The sequence below is a fragment of the Siniperca chuatsi genome, linkage group LG16 (genome assembly GCF_020085105.1).
Source record: "Siniperca chuatsi isolate FFG_IHB_CAS linkage group LG16, ASM2008510v1, whole genome shotgun sequence".
Classification (NCBI taxonomy): domain Eukaryota; kingdom Metazoa; phylum Chordata; class Actinopteri; order Centrarchiformes; family Sinipercidae; genus Siniperca; species Siniperca chuatsi.
Genome location: NC_058057.1, coordinates 14,675,642 through 14,694,398, shown reverse-complemented (window position 1 = coordinate 14,694,398; position 18,757 = coordinate 14,675,642). Strand labels below are relative to the sequence as shown.

The 18,757-nt window shown below is 38.5% G+C and overlaps 2 protein-coding genes across 6 annotated transcripts; one reads left to right on the top strand and one right to left on the bottom strand.

The window, feature by feature from the left end:
- Positions 1–1,004: 1,004 nt before the first annotated feature.
- Positions 1,005–8,251, bottom strand: LOC122863580 (dihydrolipoyllysine-residue succinyltransferase component of 2-oxoglutarate dehydrogenase complex, mitochondrial-like). The gene is made up of 15 exons (XM_044170186.1): positions 8,135–8,251; positions 5,938–5,962; positions 5,592–5,634; positions 5,271–5,335; positions 5,107–5,181; positions 4,915–4,970; positions 4,705–4,813; positions 4,046–4,189; positions 3,851–3,918; positions 3,603–3,700; positions 3,205–3,335; positions 2,965–3,038; positions 2,778–2,861; positions 2,438–2,605; positions 1,005–2,248 (listed from the first exon to the last, which is right to left on the bottom strand). Exons 1-15 carry the CDS (start codon positions 8,195–8,197, stop codon positions 2,114–2,116), a joined length of 1,338 nt encoding a protein of 445 aa, XP_044026121.1. The 5' UTR covers positions 8,198–8,251; the 3' UTR covers positions 1,005–2,113.
- LOC122863578 (prospero homeobox protein 1-like) lies at positions 5,112–18,745 on the top strand. 5 transcript variants are annotated; one of them, XM_044170177.1, is made up of 5 exons: positions 5,112–5,206; positions 8,682–10,784; positions 11,212–11,313; positions 11,789–11,983; positions 16,472–18,745. In XM_044170177.1, the coding sequence occupies exons 2-5, from the start codon at positions 9,366–9,368 to the stop codon at positions 16,637–16,639; spliced, it is 1,884 nt and encodes a 627-aa protein (XP_044026112.1). In that variant the 5' UTR covers positions 5,112–5,206; positions 8,682–9,365; the 3' UTR covers positions 16,640–18,745. The 5 variants fall into 5 exon arrangements, with proteins under 5 accessions (XP_044026112.1, XP_044026113.1, XP_044026114.1 ...); XM_044170178.1 differs by lacking the exon at positions 5,112–5,206 and adding an exon at positions 8,332–8,463; XM_044170179.1 differs by lacking the exon at positions 5,112–5,206 and having other exon boundaries at positions 8,457–8,832; positions 9,416–10,784.
- The last annotated feature ends 12 nt before the right edge of the window (positions 18,746–18,757 follow it).

The following is an 18,757-nucleotide window of genomic DNA, read 5'->3' as shown; positions in this document are numbered from 1 at the left end:
AATTTTGAAGACGAAACAAAAACCTGCCAACAAAGCCTTCAGATATCTATGCACCCACTGGCACACGCTGCCAATTAACATGATCTCGAAAGCGCTAATGGAATCTTGAGCGGTAATAAAAGTAAATAATTAAATTAGAGGAACCCTTGTATCATTGTTAGCTGTATTCAGGCCCATTAGGATCTCCTGTATTGTCATGGTAATCTAATGTTTGGGTTTTTTGTGTTCTCATAATGAATTCTGTGTTTTTCCTCCAAACAGCGTTGTTCAGACATTTGTGTAGGTGCTGGCAGAGAAACAAAGACGTACATTAGGACCCATTGTCCCCTGTGATTATTAAAGTAAACAGAAATACTGAAGGGGTATCATACACAGCTGCACACACTTGAGTCTGTGTTTGTGAAGTGGGAAAAAGGGCCAAGCAACCCTTAAGACTTTGTCAGAGATGAACCCATTATTTGGAGCTTCTCAAGAGCTGAGCGGTAGGCCGGCTAATGAGGCTTTGAAGATCAGTCTTTGGCACAGAATTCATCTGCAGCAGAGAATTCGGGAGCAAAATAGATTTGGCACGAGATAAAATGCTTCGAGCCAAGAAGATGTTCCCCGCCTCAGCCTTGTGCTTTTATTTTGCCGTCGCCATATTTCTGAGTCCTTTTCAAAAAGACAAAGTCCATTGCTAGAAGATCAAAGTTAAGGTGAAATGTGCAGTAAGTAGTTTCTCTGGTGCAGTGTACGCTTGGCATTTCATAAACCTTAACAGGGCTGCAACCAACTGTTATGTTCATTATCAATTAATGTGTAATCAGACTGTTACAACTTTGGAAAATAGTTAAAAATGCCCATAACAAGTTCCCAGTGCCCGATACGACACTTTCAAATGTCTTGTTTTGTGCAAACGACAATACAAACCCCCAAAAGATTACATTTACAATCATATAAGACAAACTAAAGCAGGAAAACTTCACATTTGAGAGGCTGAAACCAGACAATGTTGCAACTCTTGCTTAAAACGTCAAATCAAAATAGCTGCATTTTAATGGATTAGTCAGTTGATGGAAAATTAATCAACTAATCGTTTCAGATCTAGTAAATCATGGTTAGACTAATGGTAATACAGCAAGTATGTACAAAGTTTGTGAAGTAAATGTGCAAGACAAGTTTCAGTACATAAAGCTCTTGAGATGTTTAATGTTTAAATTGTTTCTTTAAATAGATACCAGTATTTTATATATAGGATAACACAATGAAAATCTCTTCCATCAGAGCTCAACATAAAAACCTGCTGCCAAATTGTGCGTTTTGAACGTTACTCCCAATATATTGCCCATGAAGTAACATTTTTAGATTTTGATGGTCAAAGAATCTGCCCGACAACAGCAAGGCATGTTTAAAACAACTTTAAAAAAAGACAGGACATGGATGACCGTCTGAAGCAGGAATATAACGGAATTGAATCACCTCCAAACACACTAGCAGCAAACCATCAAATCTTTCAATCCTGTGTTAACATTAAAAACATCTTGAACTAATCTGAGTGAGCTCTGCTTGGCCCCGCTGTGGAAAAAGTGGCAGGGGGGAAAGTCATGCAGCCAAATGTTGCCTGGAAAAACCATTTTGTTTCATAATTACACAACTGTGACAAGGATGCAGCGAGTGCTTATCTACTGCTTCATATGTCCATCTGAAGAGCACATGAGTATAACACACCCATATGTGAGTTATCTTTAACATTTTAAGCCAATTGTTGTTCTAGGATGTGTAATGTAAATATGACTTGTCTCTTTGCTGAATTCAAATGTAGCAAAACAATTACGGATAGAAGATGGCAAGCAATCTTTTTGTTTTGTTGATTTAGCCAAGGACCATTTTAAGCATATTCCTAGGATTGCAGATACTTACAGTTACTCTCTACAGATAACGCCGCATATTTAAGCTCCATATGAGTGTTGGAACACAACCTCAAAGTCCCTCTGCAGTCTGACTAAACCGTTAAAAAGACAACAGTAGCTGTGTAGCTGATTTTGTGCGACTTGTGCATTTTTTTGTGACGTGGAGTTCATTTTATGCTGCCGAGTGATCTTTAAATGAGAGTAATGTGCTGGCAGAAACATCATCACATGTCCAGAAGCAACACCCGTGGATCTTCCACCACCGCTTTGATCTTGCGTAAGAAAGTGACCGCTTCTCTGCCGTCAACGAGTCGGTGGTCGTATGTTAGTGCCACATACATCATGGGCCGGATCTCAACCTGCCAAAGCATAAAGCAGGTTTATCGTTTACTCACGTTTGAGTGAATCAGATTTGTAAACTAAAGTAGATAAACTAAAGTCACTCTTCACTGTTTTATTAGTCATGCAGTTATAGCCCGTTTAAATGTTTTTCTTTTAAAATGCAGAAACAATTTTGCCATCTGTATCTATGAACACGTAATTCTCACCTTGCCATTGATGGCCACCGGTCGGTCGAAGATGCCATGCATGCCCAGGATGGCAGATTGTGGGGGGTTGATGATGGGTGTGCCAAACAAGGAGCCGAACACGCCACCGTTGCTGATGGTGAAGGTGCCTCCATCCATATCTTCAACAGCAAGCTCATTTTTACGAGCCTGAGGCACACAACACAAATGATTTTCTCATTTTCGTGATAAAAGTAAACAGATATCGATTTTATTCAAAATAGCATAGCAGTCTAAAATGACAAATATCCGGAATTGACTGCTTATCACAATACAATAATCTTAGAATGTCTGTTATCACTTATTGCACAAAGCTTTTTACCTTTTCTCCCAATGCATTAATGGCTTTCTCGATGTCAGCGAAGTTCATGGTCTCAACATTACGGATCACTGGTACGACAAGCCCCTAAACAAATACATGTTATTCAGGTGTATTCAATGTTACCCAACATTTGGCAGCAACGGTTTTTATACAAAAATATAAAGTTTTATAGAGCCAAAAGTCATACCTTTGGAGTTGCCACAGCAACGCTGATATCTACATAATCCCTGTAGACAATCTCTTTGGTTGTATCATCAATAACTGTAGTTAAAAAAATTTTGGGAAAAAGTTTGGTGAAAAAGAAAAAACAAACAAATGCAGAAAGTATGACATTTGGCTATGTCCACGACACAACAGAGAGTAAAGCTCTTTTGGGGAAGGCTCAATTTAAAGCAAAAGAAAAAATATGGGAAGTAAGTTGTCTTACCGGCATTGACAGCAGGTTGGTCAGTCAGAGCGTGTGCTGTAGCCTTCACAAAAGCTGACATAAAACCCAGTTTGATGTTGTGCTTCTTTAAGAAAGCGTCCTTATGCATTGTCCTCATCCCCTGAATGTTGCTGAAGCAAAATTGAGGACATATTAGAATTTGTTTAGAGAGGAAACATCTTTGAATAAAAAAAATAAAAAATAAAAAAAAACCTTGAGTCAAATATCCTGTCCTGTGATCACAGTGTGACACTGGTGTGCAAATTACACACTTCTGCCAAGAAATGTGAATCAGGTTCTTTTGTACTCTTTTGTAATCCTAACTGGCTAGGGTTTAGACCAATGTAAATACTATGAAGAAAGTTGGAATAATCTTTTCAGAAGCTGCTGTGGCTCACCTCATGTCCACCTCGTTGAAGGTGGTCAACATGGCGCAGGTGTTCTGAGCCTCCTTTAGCCTCTGGGCGATCCTCAACCTCATACGGTTCATCTTCACCTGGACAGAAGGAGAACAAACCATCTGTGAACCACCTCCTTTAAGTGGTTTACATTTTTGGTTGGCCAAGACAAAATTATTTCCAATATCAATGTAATAAAAAAACATATGGATAAAACAAAACAACTGTGTCATCAGCATGCATGTTACCCTGTTTTCTCCTCTGCCTCCTGCTGTTGGAGGAGCTGGAGCTGCAGCAGTGGGCTTGACAGCAGAAACTTGATGAAGAGAGAAAGACAGAATGCAAAAACAGTGCTGGTGGCCTACTAGATACATACTGCACAATAATGATAAACAAATGCTTTCTGCAGCACGTAGATTTATATGCCAGAGAAGGAAACACACCAGGTTTGGCTTGGGCAGCCTGTGGTGGCACTGGAGGCATGGCAGTGGGGGCTGAAGCTGGAGGTGATGGAGGTGGTGGTGGGGCTGCAGCCACTGCAGCTGGTTCCTCTGCAGCTGGGGAGGGAGCAGCTTTGGCAGCAGCAGCTGAGGTAACAAGTAAAGAAGGACAAATGTAGTATGGGTCTAATGATTCACAAAATATACATGTTGTCTCAATATGTTTCAGTTATAATTCAATACATTTTAAAATCATTATTTTCATTCATGTAGAGTAGGTTCTCAGCAGCATATGTAACACACAACAACAGCACTACTACATCATTTAAAATTTACAACGTGGTAAAAGAAAGAGATATCGTCTTAGCTCCACAACCAAAGCACTGCATTTGAATTAATACACAGTACCAACTGAATTATGTCATGCTTCAGACATCAGATGTTACTCATTTAAAACAAATTGTGATAATTATATACTCTCTCCCTTGCTGCAACCGACACACCCCTATGCATTATGCAAATTAATGCCATGCAAATGCCCTTAAAATGACAATAACCAGTTATAATTAAGTTATCGTGACAGGCCTAACTGCCACCAGCAAGTAAACACTTATAAGTTTACTTCAGTAATAAAATGATAACTGATGTTCAACTAAGCACACCTCCTTTCCGGAGTTTGAAGAGGGGCGTCCCTCCTTCTACCTTCCCTCCATCAGGCACCAGCAGTTCCTCAATTAAACCAGCTGCTGGAGAGGGGACTTGTACGGAGGTCTGAAGTACAAAATACAGTTTTGAGTAACTTTCTCGTTTAAGTAAAATAAAAATAAAAATCATACAGATGATTTTAGGCTGATGATTTTTCTTGTTCATACCTTGTCAGTCTCAATTTCACACACCACTTCATCTTCTGCCACGGAATCGCCCACCGCTAAAACATAAACCAGAGCATGTATTTCATGTGTTGAAATATGATTACTTTCAACATTTGGCTCATAGGTAACACAATATGGGACACTGACACTTAAAGACAATATTTTCCCTATGATATGTTGACTTATACCAACCTTTCTCCCACCTCACATCCCCCTCTGTAACAGATTCTGCAAATGCAGGAGTTTTGACTGTGACTACCTCATCCCCTGAACAAAAAGAAGAACAGTTGCTGTAAGTTAAACACTGAGCAGCGTCGACGTCAATACATAACATTGAGAAGTGTTGCAACACATACTGTGAACCGCAGATGTCTTGAAGTATCTGATGTGGACGACATTCTCTGATGATGGAAATTCACATCTAAATGTGAAGAAAAAAAAAGCAATCACTTGTATTTTTAGACAAATTCAACAAAATGCAATTGCACAAACCAAATTACCGTGTACAGACACACAATACTAATCAATACGCAGATGCCTTCTTCAGTGTTACTATCTTTTTATGTTTTCTCTACACCACATAAATCCCCTTTAAGACAATATTTGCTGCACAGGTGTACAGCGCAGTGGTTACTGAGGGGCATTCAAAGACAGGCAGAGTGTGAGAGAGCACTTACAGCTGAGAATTCCTGTAAACTAGCCGGCTGCAGACAGAGAGGCCTTAAGATGGAAAAAGAAAAGAGAGAAAGAAAATCAACAAAAGCTGTAACTACTGCTTCTCCTGAGGCTCTAACATGAGATATGAATGGAGCTCTCTGAAAGCTGCAGTTAACCACTTGTAGGCCCCTAAGACATTTCAGCCATTCAACAAGCATCACTTACTCTGCTCTGGATGATCCACTCATAGAGCTTGTTTATTCATGAGCAATAAAATACAGACTGCAGTCTTAGATGTTGCATTACCGATGAGGTTCTCAAATCCAGCTAAAAAGGTCTTGTCTAATTACTTAAAAGCACACTTACCTGATACACTTTGCACGTTATTGGCCTGGAAAGATAAAAAGTAAAAAAAAAAATAATAATAATAATAATTATATATATATATATATTGCAGAGAAAAACTGAAAATCTTGAGACACTGGAAAACTGACTTGGCATTTTTGCTTAAATAAAAAGGCTTAAATGTTTCATCGATCATCAAAATAGCTGCAGATAAATTTTCTGTTGATAGACTAATCAATTAATCGTTGCAGCTTTTACACTTTTATAAAATAAAACATAAACCTTTAAGGAAAAAGAGCAAATATGCTTTGTCACACAGCAAATGCCATATATGTAATGAGCGCGGCAATTTTTTGGCCATCACCTTCTAACTAAACTGATTATGAGAGGAGATGCATCAAGATGTGGGTGGCTTACCACCTCGGCTAAACAATTTCCTGGGTGGAAACCATGGTTCATTGTTATGAATTATCTGATCTCAGTGCATCTTCATAACTCACACAACTACTAACTGAGTTTGTTACGCACCTGAACTCTGAAAAGCTTTACTTTCCATTGAAGCTTCATGTGCTTCTCTTCAATGGAAAATAATGCTGACAAAAACAGGCTGCTGTAAGGTCAAGTGTGCTGCATTGCTGTATGTTATGAGTCCTGTGGGGGTATTTTGAGGGCAGGGACTCTGGTGAAGAAGCCTGTCTAGTTCTGGCTGCTTTTACACAGATGTTTGTCTGGTGGAGTCACTTGTGATCCTAACCTAAACCTACTGATGTGGGATGACAGGAGGGTGGAGTTTTCATTGTTCTTACTCACTAGAACTGTTGTTGATTATGTACCATGAGAGTACAACATTTCACTGGCTGACGAACCACCAACATATTTAGTTTAATTCTGACTTCAGTCTTCTTGCATTCACTTTTGCAATCTATTCCATCTGAGTCAAAACTCTGCCATTACAGACACTCAGCTGGCAGGTTATTAGGTACACCTAGCTGAAAGTAATCCAGTATAAAACAACCGGCCTGCAATAAAGCCTACCTTCAATAAATTCTACCCACTATATCTAGAGCTGAAACAATTATTGCATCAGTCGTCTAAAAGTTAGTTTTTAAAAACAAAAATGCAGAACATTCACTGATTCCAGTTTCTCAAACTACACTAATCGATAATCAAAATAATCAGTTTATTAGGTACACTTTGCTAAATGGAATGCAGTTTAATACAATAGTCCTGCAATAAATCCTATCTTCGTGAAGGTTATAATGTTCAGTTTTTATTGAAACTATGTTTGATCCAACTGTATGGTCATTTTGAAGTGTGTAGTTGGTGGTGCTGTGGAACTGTATTGCATTATGCAGAGAGGTGTTTGTTTTATTTTGTCTACCCTTTTTGCTATAAATGGGGTGGACTAACTGCGTATATCTACCCAATATATATCAATGGGGGTGGACTAAAAATCAGCATAATGCAACACAATTCAACAGCATCACAAATTACAGCCTCCAAAATGACTGAAGTTGAAGCAACACCTCACTAAGACTCTGAACATTGTAACCTTCATGAAGGTGTGCTCTATTGCAGAGCTGTTGTTTCAGACTGCATTACTTTTAGCCAAGTGTACCTAATAAACTGACAACTGAGTGTACTTCTTAAGACCCCTAGCAGGCCACAATCCATGGCCAACAATTGCATCATACAGTAGTAGTAGTAGTAGCAGTCCATGTCTAGCGTGACATGGGCTATTTCTGTCAGGTCAGCTGCACACACCTCAGTCTTACACCACACGGCACCATAACATGCTAACATTAGCCTGTGAAGACTGCTTCGTGTAGTGTCAAACCAGTTACTGAGAAAACGTAAGAGTAGATAATATAGCTTACAGCGGACAGAGGTTATAGTTTATCAGCTTGTTAGCTAGCCAGCTTGTTATGACTTGCTGACTAAAGCTAACATTAAGTGTGGCTTGTATCTTGAAATAAAGCCCCCTTTTCGATAGTCAGTTAATGGAATACTGTTCTCAGCTTCCTCTCAAACTTGAGCTCACGAGCTGCCTCTGAAGCTGCCAGGGTCTGTCTGCCTTTGGTAGGCGAGGCCCTGCTTCACGAGCTAACGTGTGTGGAACGCTAACGTTAGCTAACAGCTAGCTGTGTCTCGTTTTAATCAGTCGAAACCGTTTTAGAGTTAATACACAGGTTCAGTTCACTGATCTTTTCCAACCTACCTGGCTCACCGCCGACAGAGAACGACCAAGCGTCCGGTATACACATCTGGATCGCGATAACATAGCGCTAGCTGGCGGCTGCGTCCCTTACTTGACAGCTGTTGAAGGAGCAGTACGGAAGCTCGCTGCTCCCGGTCCGAGTGGGAGGAACCACTGCGGCTGGCCGGGAGGGGGGTACCGGGGTACCGGGGTACCGGGCGGCGGGAGCTGGGAGCTGGGACTGAATAAAAATTCTACTGCACACCATGAATTAGAACCTGCCAAACATTGTGAACAGGGCGAAATAAAAGGGATTTTTCAAGTGATAAAAAAACAACATTAACTTAAAGGTAACAGGACTGTACCATTGCCTGCATTAGGTAGCAATCCATACTTTTAAAATTCTTTCAAATGAATTTAACAACAGACACAACCGCACTGGTTCGAAAAAAGGATAAGTAAGAAAACAGATACAATTTGAATTAAGGATTAAGCAGTTATTCCTCACTTGGTCCATTAACAGTGGGTTGTCCGGTTCAAATAATATATTTAATGTTATTATGTGCAGGTAGGAATGGGATAGGTTGGCGAATTAAACCACACCTCCTGGTTTGCGGAGGGGCTCTCAGTTGGACCAGTACAAATAATTGAGTCACTTCTCCTGCAAGCTCCAGACCCGCAGCTCCAGACCTTCTCTGGTCCTTTTCGACAGGCAACAGGTGGGTTATCGGTTGTATAATACTGTATGTAGCTGTGCTCCTTATTTTCTAAGATACATGTTTGAGTTTTTACTCTGCCATATCAAACGTGACTGTAAAATGTTTATCTCAACCTTTGAACTGAGTCTGAAATTTTGAATATAGCTAAACAACAACAACAACAACAAAAAAAGATGCAACTGAGAAACTTGCAAGGCAGTCTACAGCATTACACAGATACAGAAAAGTGAGGAGGCAACAACTTTAAATATTTTAAAAATGGTGTCTCTGCTAATATACCAAATTCATATACTTTTATCTGGACAATATACATTATTGTGGTTCCATATTTTAAGGTTGAAATGTATTTCAGTTCACGTCAATAAAATAGCCAGAAAAAAGCAGTTTGATATTTTATTTAATTATTATTTATTTGCAAGGTAATTCAGATGTTGTGCAGGAATCCAAGTTTTCATTGCTATTTGTTACTGTGACATGTCCAGGAATTCCAGGAAGCAATTTGATTTTTAATTTCACCTGCAATTCCATAATTAATGATAGTGGGTTTTTATTCACTGCTGTCTTTTTTTTTTAACCCAACAAGCATGAATCCACGTGTTTGGAGCAAAGGTATGTATTCTTCCAGCAACATTTGCCTCGACGACTGCACTGCAGAGCACCTCTCCTCTTTTCAACCTGACCCCGTGCTGTCAAATTCAGATGTGTCCGGTGTTTCTGTGACCTTACACAGAGACAGTGAGAACATAAAAATGCTACCAGAGAGTGCTTATTACAGCAGCTGTGATGCTGGTTCAGGTTTGATCTGTTCCAACCAGCTGGAGCTCAATCCATCCAGAGACACTGGACATTTATCCACGAGAAGGCACCCATCTCCTGCATCCAGTTCTTGTGGTCACCATGACTGGAACTTAAACAGTGGCCATCAAGCAAAGCGTGCCAGAGTGGAAAATATCATCAAAGGCATGACTGGCTCTCCTGGTATGCACTGCAGAGATGTGGTGACAAATCAGCATGAGGAGTCAGACGGTGTGCAGGCAAATGAAAGGATTCAAGAACTGCCTTTACATCAGGAGCACGTGGAAAGAAGTGGGTCGAGTCACAGCAACCTCAGACAGCTCAGAACAAGGTTCTGCCATGTAGATGGAGTAACTGACACTGCAGACAGTAGTAAGGACGAGAAATATCCCACCTGGAACAATTCTCTTGAAACATCTCCAAGGGACGCATGTACAGATTCATACAGTGAGTTTGAGAGCAGCTCAAGTAGAAAATATCAAGGATGGAAGAAGGTGAAGCTTATGAACTACTTCCAATCCAAGCCTGAGAGAATAAAGCTAATGGCAGATGTTTTAAAGTACGAACTGTCCAGAGCTGTCAGTAGGAGCGTTGACTCCATTTTCAAAAGCATGCCGCTTCTACAGACATCGCCAAATGACGAGGGGAACGCAGAGACTGATATGCCTCTTCGGTCATCAGTTTGCAAAGATAATAAATTAAGACTTTCGTGTTGTGGGAATGCAGAGGTGCATGTCCCAGATGTTCAAACCGAAGCTCTGTCTCTAGTTGTGCAAAAGCCTCGACCGGAAAGAGCCGACAGGTTCGTCCTCCAGTCCAGATCGAGAGCTCACCATCGTCCCAAACCTCCGATCCCCTTCAGTCACGACTTGGCTCTGCATGAAGATCAGCCGCCAGAGAAGAATCACAACACTGCCTGTCAACAAGCCCTCGGGTGCTTGCAAGCTGGATGCTCTGAAGTTGGCCGAGCAAAGTTTGAGATGTTTGATGCACATTGGAATTCGGTCAAAGTGAGATCAAAGGTCAACTCCAGGTCTGTCAGAAGCCCACAGACTCACACTGTGTCTGTGGATCCCATGTTTTTGCAAAGCATGTGTCTCCCTCATGTCAAGATTGAGTCAGATAGCCTGGTGAAGAATAACCTGTACATGCTGAATGTATCCTTTACAGGTTTCTATTCTGATGTAGTCTAGTATTTGATGTTTTATGTTCTCTTGTGCCTTTAAGTAGCAATCTGCAGTGACAGAACTAAGAATGTCTTTCCTTATTGTAGTTTCTGAAGCAGCTGCCTTTAGACACCAGTAATAATTCTTCCTTTGCTGATTTGAGGTCCAAATAACAACCCATTCTGCGTCACAAACCTTATCATCACCCCAGGCATGTGCTCTAAATTGAGTCTGTTCATCAACAACAATTTTCAACAACTTTGCACCTTTCAGAATCCAACAAGTCCTCCCTTTGATCTTCCAAACTTTGAAGAAAATTGCGGTCTCTCCATTTGTCCTGAGTTGTAATGATTTTTTGGAAATTTCATAGTTTATGTCTAGGATGTGTGTGTTTTATCCTTAACACTGGTGCATTTAGGAGGGTCTGACCACAAATCATCTGAAGAAAGCAAAGCTTATATTCTTCTACACTCGCTACCCGAGCTCACTGGTGCTGAAGATGTGTTTCCATGATGTGCAGGTGAGAAAATACTTGCAGTATTGAGCACCAGTACAATTCTTCCACACATTTGTGTCATTTTAATGGATTATATTTACAAAACATGACTTAATTTTACTGTAAAAAATAGAGATTGAGTATATCATTCATTACAATCTTGGGAAAGTTGCTGTATTTTGCACATATTTGTTTTCATTCTGTCCTCAGAATAAAGAATCAGTTCCACACAAGTAAATACGTTTTATTTTTTATTTGTGAACAGCATTATAATCAGGCAATCAGATCAGGAACAACTGTACGTCACTATAGCATTTCTGTAAAACAAAATGTGTAAATCTGGCAACACATATGTGGTAACAAAGTTTATTCATATTTTATTTGCTTTATATTTTTAAATGTACACTGTAAAACATGTTTAGCTGCAGGACAAATTAATCACATTACACAACAGGGACTTTCATCATCTCACTTACCAGTTTTTCTGTTTCGTCCTCAGTTCACACGCTGTATCACCTCTCAGCTGATCAAGTGGTTCAGTAACTTCAGAGAGTTTTACTACATCCAGATGGAGAAGTTTGCCCGACACGCTCTCGCAGAAGGAGTGGCCGATGTGAGGGGTCTGACTGTGGGGAGAGAATCAGAACTTTTCAGAGCTCTCAACATGCACTACAACAAAGCCAACGACTTCCAGGTACCTGATGCTGCTCACTATAGTTCTTACTGCTCTGAATGTTCAAAATACTGGTGAGATCTTACTGACATTGTACGGGTTTGTCTCTCAGTTATTTGTGATCTATCTTTTGTTTTCAGTGAGGTTGTTTTATTGTCTCATTTTGATCATGTGCAGTCCATGACACATGATTCAGTTTTGTTGGATGTGTGTGTGTACTTTATATTTCTGAATAGTCTCAAATCTTCAGTCTGCTTTATGTCCTCATTTGTAATTGGTATAGATTTTAAAAGAAGTCAACAATGGACAGTGGCTTTACAAGATTCATTTAAGTGTTCCTAATATTTTGTAGGTTTTACAATAAACACCTTTAGTAATGTTTGCTATTTACTGTATGTACAAAGGTCAAAAACCCAGATCAGATAAGATTTAAAAGCACGCTTCATTATAGCCAGGTCCTGCATGTGTCAACACATGTCCACTGTTGGCTATATTAGATGTGTTAACACGTACAGATAATTCCAAGATGATGCGTAAACCACCAAAATTAATTTGTGCTGGGTGGGTAATATCTGAAATGTATCCAATCTTTTTTTTATTTTTTTTTTTTTACATGTTTAATCATTTTTATTAAACTTTTCCAACATGTGAATTTAATCACATGAGACTCAACAGCATAACTACTATAAACAAAATATACCGAAACACACAGATACTCAAACTTATCACGTAAAAAAAAACAAGTCAGTAAACTAGCACAAACTGTCCACTGAGGAGGGGTTAGGTAGAGAAGGTGGCTTGGGGAACAAATGCTGCTTCATGATTAGATACAACTTTTAGCAGTAGCTTCTAGAGTTTAAAAAAATCACATTTGGAGTATTTTACAATTTTAAGCTTGAGATGTGCCCTAACATTTAGAGTGCAGATTTCATGCTCATTTATTTTTGGGTACTCTGCTTTATTAAATAGTTCATTAAGTAGAGCGAGAAGGGGCGGCATGCGAAGCATTAGGACGTCTCAGGTTTCATTGTGGGTGTCACTGTTTCTCCTTAATCTGGGAATTGATAATGCAGTTAAATATTGTTCATGTGGACCTGTTTATATGCACATTAAATGCACATTGACCACAGCTGGTCAGTCAACATATTAAGCAGCTTACATGTGTACTCTTCCACACAGACTGCCACATATTTAACATATAGTAGCATAGCTTTGATACTAATTCTATTAACTAGTACAAATACTACACCATAATAATACAGCAGGGAGAACTATCAAAGGACAGTCAGACTAATGTGACTGAAGATGAGTTTTAGAAGAAAAGGAAATTAAACACTCATATGGAGCACTTAATATGCTCTTAAATGAGGATTTGCTAATTAACATGTATGAATTTCATAACTTAGAGTAAATGCTATCATAATGAAGACAGCTGATTAATACATGTAATAAGGCCGACTATAATGCAAGCATACTGTGAAGTTTGCGTCACAATTAGTATTTTGTGTCAGTTTTTCTTTTTCTTTCAGAAAGTGAGAGATGGACTTCTAATGAGGCAGTTATTTCACACAGTGGCAGATGTGTTATAACTCTCTGGGTCATTATATTACTTTATGCACATTCTAATCAGTGATGACTTAATTTCACAAGCTGACCTGGACATGACCCTGGAGCATGTAAATTTAATTTAATAAGTCCATATGGTAATTTTATGACATGTATTTTTTATTAAATGTGCATTTTCCCCCGTATTTTATATTATGCAATAAGAACGCAAAACAGCATTTTTGCAGGGTTCACTGGGTTCAATTTAAGACTTTTTAATCCCACAAAGAGTGTAATTTAATACTCATTTCACGATCATACCGGCCAAAGTATGAAAGTATGATTGAAAACCAGTACGGACGATGTGCCCTAGAATTATGTTGTATTATATACATTTTTTTTCAACTGTTCCCAGCAGTATAAAACAATATTTCCTAATGATACAATGAATTAATCATGCGTTAATTAAACTGGACCCAGATAGTAGTGCATGTAAGTTTTTGCTAAAATCAACACTTATCAACACACCATTATGAGTCACTGAGCCTCCTGCTTGGTACGTTTAAACTTTTAATTTCTAGATGTATAACATCTTCAGACAGCCTGCAATCAGATAAAAAAAAAACATTTTATAAGAAACATTATTGCCTACACGCAAGAGAAAACATTTAAGACTTTGTAAATTAAATGTAAGATTGTTTTATGAGGAAACTGATATCCTCCCTGTTTAAGTACTTTGGACAAGATTCAAAATTTAGTCAAGTGAAAATGGAGATCATAATGTGATTAAACTCAGCATAAAGGATTCCAGGACAAAAATATTCTACTGTCACTGTACCACCATTTGGCTGCTGGGTTTGTTTTTTTTTCCCCTGATGAGTGGCAGAGACATTCAACCTTGCCATCCAACTCTGCTTCAAGGGACAGGAGACAAAACCAGCAGGGCAGGAGTAACTAGAATTACCGCCCCACGGTTTTATGCCTCCGCTGAACAGTCAAGTTGCAGTTTACATCCATGTCTGTCCAGACTCGTATAATTTAGGTAGTGAATACTTGGAAGGAATTAAATAAAAGTATATATTTTTGGCTAAATGTAAGTTATCACTATATTGATGACACATTTCCAGTATGTTGTTTGCAGTCACGTGATTCCGACGACGCTCTAAATTCAGAATGAGGCAGGAAGTGAAAGGTAGAATGAACAAGATGGAGGAAAGCCCGTACTGTGCTCGTTATTGTTTACTCATTGTGGACTCCCAGTCAATGTGTGTGAGATCTGGAATCTCCCAATTTATTCTTAAATTATGGCTAAAAACCTATTTTTAGGTCACAATGACCTTTGAATCATAAGTGTCACCTATTCAATGTCCGACCAACTGTGAAATATGGTCACAATCTCCCCTTCTGTTCTTGAATTATGGTGTTGAATAATTGCCACAGGAGTGTTTTTCCAGGACATTATGATGTCACAGTTAAGTTGACCTTTGGGGTAAAACGTCATCACTTCTTCGTTGTATCCCATTAAACATCTGTGTGAAATTATCATAATTACCGGATCAATTCTTGAGTTATGGCCAAAAAACATGTTTGTCAAGGTCATTGTGAGGTGAGAGTGATCTTGACCTTTGAGTCAAAAGTGTCACTGTCCGACCAACTGTGGAATATGGTCATCAATTCTTGAGTTATAGCCAAAAATAATCAGTTCATCCTCAAGCCCAAGTAGACGTTTGTGCCAAATTTGAAGAATATGAATGAAAAAAATATTTACAGCGTCAGTATCAGATGCTCTTTACACTGAGAAACCAGAAAAAATTAAGAAAAATGTATGATGTAATGCAATACCTGCAATAAATACATGCTACATGACCAATGTTCATTAAACTCACCTATATTACTATTTGGCATATCAGTTGAAGCTTACCAGTGGTGGTGATAAAAAATTTTGCCTTTGAGAAAAGGCCTCAGCAAACTGTAGGATATTTGCCCTTCAGACTCTGTCATTTTGGGCACATCGAATATCCAAAACAGTTAGGGACAAGAAATTGAGATACAGAAATGCCAAGGTTATGTTTTCAAACAGTTTCACCATTATATTGTTTGTCCACCAGAGACTAGTCAGTACAGCTCCAGTAAGTGTCTAGGTAATTTAAGGGAAGCATATCAAAAATGTATATTTACGTCATGGGATGTGTAAAGAAAATTAATACAGGCCGATCATTATCAGATTTTTTAAACTCTGAAATATCAATATCAGTTTCAGCCTGAAAAATTCTGTATCCGTCGGGCTGTAGTTTTCAGAGAGGACTGACAATTTTATAGGCAGGGATATTTTCAGATTAAAATAAGATTAAGAACATAAAAAAAAACCCATTTTATTTTGCCTTACCAGACTTTCTTTTCTAAAAGTGTGCGGGATCACTGTATAAGACCCCCTTTCTCATGTGAAAAGTAACATTAACTTCAGCTGAGCATTAAGTATGGGATGGTTGAGATGTTGGCAAGTGGAGAATTACACAATATTACAACAAAACCACACATATGCCGTGTCTCCTCGTGTACTTGAAGGTATTTGACAGTGGACTGAATTTTGAACACTGTGCGCTGTAAAGCAATTTTTAACCTGGCAACGTAATACTGCTCACCAGCTCCTATGCTGTTTGAATTCAACACAGAAAAAAACCCTGAAGGTTCACATTAATAAGTAATAAAAGCAGATTAAGGTGTAGGCTGCTGTGGATACTGTTGTTGATGCGATGTTATTGTTCTCAATTAATCGTAGTCCCGTTGCTAAGTTTTGACTCGTTACTTACCTTGATTTGCCAGGCCTGATTCTGATTATCTTAAATATAATACCAATCTACTTCCCCTTCATGTCAAACACACACACAATGTTGGGAGTGTGAACAGTATGTGTGTGTAAGGTCTTAATGTTCATGTCTTTAATCTTCTCCTTTGGATTCACAGGTCCCTGACAGATTCCTGGAGGTTGCCGAGATTACACTGAGAGAATTTTATGTTGCCATTTCAATGGGCAAGGATCGCGATCCATCATGGAAGAAAGCAATCTACAAGGTGATCTGTAAACTGGACAGTGATGTACCAGCTGAATTTAAAAATTATCACTCTGGATGAGGACCAACCAGACAACATCATGTGCCACAGTGGTTGCTGTCACAATGTGGACTTACTCGTGCCTTGAGTAGCAAACTATTTTGTGTTTAGTGAAGAGACACTATATTGTAACAAATGTTAAGTGAAGTACACGCCTGCACATCTCCAATCTCCATACACATGGCAGACAGATGGCTGAGTTTATCAAAAGGCATCATGTTGCATCATGAGGTAATTTGACATAATATGTATATTGCTATATAAAACATATTATATAGCAACAACACATTTTGTATGATTGTGAAAGTTTAAACAGTGCTTCAAGTCTCAAAGTGCAACACAGCACATTTTGTAGTTTTCGATAAGTATTTTTTTAGTATGCACAAAATAAAGTCCACACCACATAAGAAAAAATGTTTAATATTAAGCAGAGCTAATTCTTACTATTCTGTATGTATGTTCAGGATATATAAAATGGAATCTACATGAATTCGAAAATGACTGAATCAGTAAATTACGTCTATTATGTCCACTGCTCCTTATAAACTCGCAGTGTTTCTGTCTCTCTTCCATACTTACCATGAAGATCCATCCATCCACTTTCCAAATGATACACTGTGGCTGGCTGCCCACAGGCAAATCAAACATGGTCTTCATCAGTGGTTCTGTGTGTTCGGTCATAACTGATGATCCTCGCTTTGTCTTCAGTTGGTGATAATCCAGATGAAAATTTCTCGTGTGAGAAAATCCTGGATTTTTAAAATTTATTTCAAAAAGTGAATACATCTGCTTACATTGCCATATATTAACCATGATAATCACACTCCGTTAGACTGAATTTGATTCATTTGATACAGATATGCAGTGTGTGCACATGTAGGCATTTGCACTGAACACAAATTGTAATGAAATTCCTCAGAAAACTCAACTGCAGCAAGACAAAACACTTTGATGTGTGATATTTTCTTTTTAATTATCTTGCTGTCAACAGTGAGTGAGAACAAGGGTCAAACAGGCAAACTCTAGTACATATTAAGTGTTTAAGTATTACGTGTATATTTAGAAATGACTGCACTAGGCCGTCATAGCAGATATTTTGTATTTTTTTCTTGTTTCAAAGTTAAACTGACTTGTGAGACACTTTTTTTTTGGATAGACCTGTAAACAAAATAAAAAGCACTTCATTTGCATTGTTCTTAATATTATGGTTAATTGTGGGCTATGATTATGTGCATTAGTGATCACATGTAGTAATAATGAGCTGAATATGGTACAGGTAACATTTTTATATTTTGTCTTTGAATGTAAAAATGTGCTAAAAATTTGGCAAGATTAAAAAATTCAAATGAGACATAAAATACTCTTCTTGTCATGAAAAGCCACTGTGGGCACTGTCATTGAAGAAACCAGTCTTTAACCACCTGAACCCCATGTTCCCAGTACTCCTGACTTTACTTCCCCATTGCTCACCATGACAAATTTGGTATCTTTGGAAATCGAGATTTTTTTGACAACCCCATGGACCTTGCAACAGAGTGAGGTTGTCCTTTTCAGTCCTGCAACATGCACTCACATTACAACCCATCTTCTGACACTCGCAAACCAATTCAAGCCACAAGCTGAGCTAAGAAAATGCTGCAACAAGCACGTAGTTGTCACATAAAATAAACTAGTCTGATTTCAACCTCTTAGGACTTAAAATTGGCACCTTCTTCTTAAGTGCAATTACCTATTAGTATTGTTTATTTAAAAGAAATTATTTTGATAAAAAATAAAGACAAGGAGAAAATGGCAAATACACCTCCCTTAAGGGACTGGGATGTAATCCACAGAGGTGTAAAACAGTGGGGATGCGATCCATTAGCATATTAAGTTTTACACTGAAATTTACCTACATGTAGGAAATTGTCATGTGAATTCTCTAAGTCAACATAGACGTGAGTGGAAATATTACATGTACATAAAAACACTCCACAAAAATACCATGTTACCATTTACTCTCTTACTTTCATTCCTCTGACTTAACCGTATACAGTGATTAACCTGATAACAGGCATCCTTAAAAAATGTCACAGGGGCTAAACAAGTGAAGTCGGGCAGAAATAAACAATTAGTCTTCAACCCAACAGATTCATTTTC